Genomic DNA, 1,878 nt, shown 5'->3' with positions numbered 1-1,878 from the left:
AGAAAGAAAGAAAGAAAGAAAGAAAGAAAGAAAGAAAGAAAGAAAGAAAGAAAGAAAGAAAGAAAGAAAGAAAGAAAGAAAGAAGGAAGGAAAGAGAAAAGGAAAAAATGAAAAGAGGGTCATTTAATTTAAGGAGAGTCCAAATCTCTTAGGAATATTAGATTAGAGCAAAATAGTGACCTCTCTCCCTCTCTCCCTCCATCTGTTCATCCCTCCCTCCCTCTCTTCTTTCCTTTCCTTCCATCTTCTCACTCTCACTTTCCCTTTTTCTCACTTGTCATGTCCATGGCTTATTTCCGGCTCTTTGCTCAGTCTAATAACTCATACCTTAGAGTTAGATCCATTACCCTTGGGAGCACTCAAATGGCCAATTTAACAAGGTGGACAGGGATATGAACACTTTTTTTTTAAGAAAATGGCGTTTCTCCTTTAGACAGTCAAGCCTCTCCCTCTACATCTCAGAAGTCCGTGCAAGCAGGAGATTGCAACAGGAAAGAAAACACTGAGGAGCAGGGGAAAGGGGAAAGAGTCTCTTTATCCCCCGAACCGCCACAATGTAAATGTCTTTGGTGAAAATGGAGAATCTGTTCCAAATGTTTGCCTCTCTTGGTTTGCTTCTGAGTCGACTTTGAAAAGGAAAGCCAAATTAGCACAGGCACCGAGACCACGGGAATGTAAACAGAGAGTGGCGTAGGCTGTGTATGGAACCAGCCATAGTCACACGAGGAAGTGACCACTGGCCACGCGTCCTGCTCACTCCCCTCGATCCCCAAGACGGTATATAAGGGCCGCCCCCAGCAGAGGGTCCTCAAACTCCCTCACCTCCTCCTGAACCAACCTCCTCACCTCTCCTGACTCCTCTCGACTGACACCATGGGGTGCTGTGGCTGTAGAGGTCGCACCTGTGTCTACTGCACTAGCTGCGGTGGCTGCGGTGGCTGCGGTGGCTGCGGTGGCTGTGGTGGCTGTGGCTGTGGTGGCTGTGGCGGCTGTGGCAGCTGCACCACCTGCAGATGCTACCGCGTGGGCTGCTGCTCCGGCTGCTGCCCCTGCTGCTGTGGCTGCTGTGGGGGCTGCTGCAGCCGACCCATGGTCTGCTGCTGCCGCCGCACCTGCTGCTGCAAACCCTGTTGCTGCAGCTGTGGCTGTGGCTGCGGGAAGGGCTGCTGCCAGCAGAAGTGCTGCTGCCAGAAAAAATGCTGTTGCTAGGCGCTAAGCTCACGCATTGTTGCTAGGTGGGCACCAGCCTCTGGGCAGATGTTTCAGGGACTGTCCTGCTGGTAAGACTCTCTCTCTCTCTCTCTCTCTCTCTCTCTCTCTCTCTCTCTCTCTCTCTCTCTCTCTCTGCCTGTCCCCTCTGATGAGCCCATCATGGGGTGACATGACACAGGTTCTCAAGCTTCGGAGATGCACCCTCATGCCCTGGTCCCTGAGATCCTGCCTCCCTCCACCTGAGAAACACCAGCATGAAACTTTTTTCATCACCAAAGAACCAAGTGCAATGTCATTGTCACTGTCACTGCCATCCCGTTGCTCATCAATTTGCTCGAGCAGGCACCAGTAACATCTCCATTGTGAGACTTGTTGTTACTGTTTTTGGCATATCAAATATGCCACGGGTAGCTTGCCAGGCTCTGCCGTGTGGGTGAGATACTCATGGTAGCTTGCCAGGCTCTCTGAGAGAAGTGGAGGAATCGAACCCGGGGCGGCTGCATGTAAGGCAAACGCCCTATCCGCTGTGCTCTTGCTCCAGCCCAAGTACAATGTAGTAGTAATTTTTGCGCTGTTTTCTGAATGAGACTGTTGAAATGATTGTGTTCCTCCTTTACCTTGTTTTGATACTTCTTTCTATCTCTGCTTCTGTTTTCTCATTCTGTA

At 50.5% G+C, this 1,878-nt stretch overlaps 1 protein-coding gene across 1 annotated transcript; it reads left to right on the top strand.

Moving 5' to 3' along the window:
• Window positions 1–873: 873 nt before the first annotated feature.
• Window positions 874–1,209, top strand: LOC129399880 (small cysteine and glycine repeat-containing protein 5-like). Its single transcript, XM_055121279.1, has one exon. It carries the CDS (start codon window positions 874–876, stop codon window positions 1,207–1,209), a length of 336 nt encoding a protein of 111 aa, XP_054977254.1.
• Window positions 1,210–1,878: the final 669 nt, after the last annotated feature.

Source organism: Sorex araneus, chromosome X (genome assembly GCF_027595985.1).
Source record: "Sorex araneus isolate mSorAra2 chromosome X, mSorAra2.pri, whole genome shotgun sequence".
Lineage (NCBI taxonomy): Eukaryota > Metazoa > Chordata > Mammalia > Eulipotyphla > Soricidae > Sorex > Sorex araneus.
Note: the sequence above shows the minus strand (reverse complement) of the source record. Positions and strands in the feature narration are given on the sequence as shown.

Coding starts and splice junctions, on each gene's coding strand:
- LOC129399880 (XM_055121279.1), top strand. CDS start 874: ATGGGGTGCTGTGGCTGTAGAGGTCGCACCTGTGTCTACTGCACTAGC.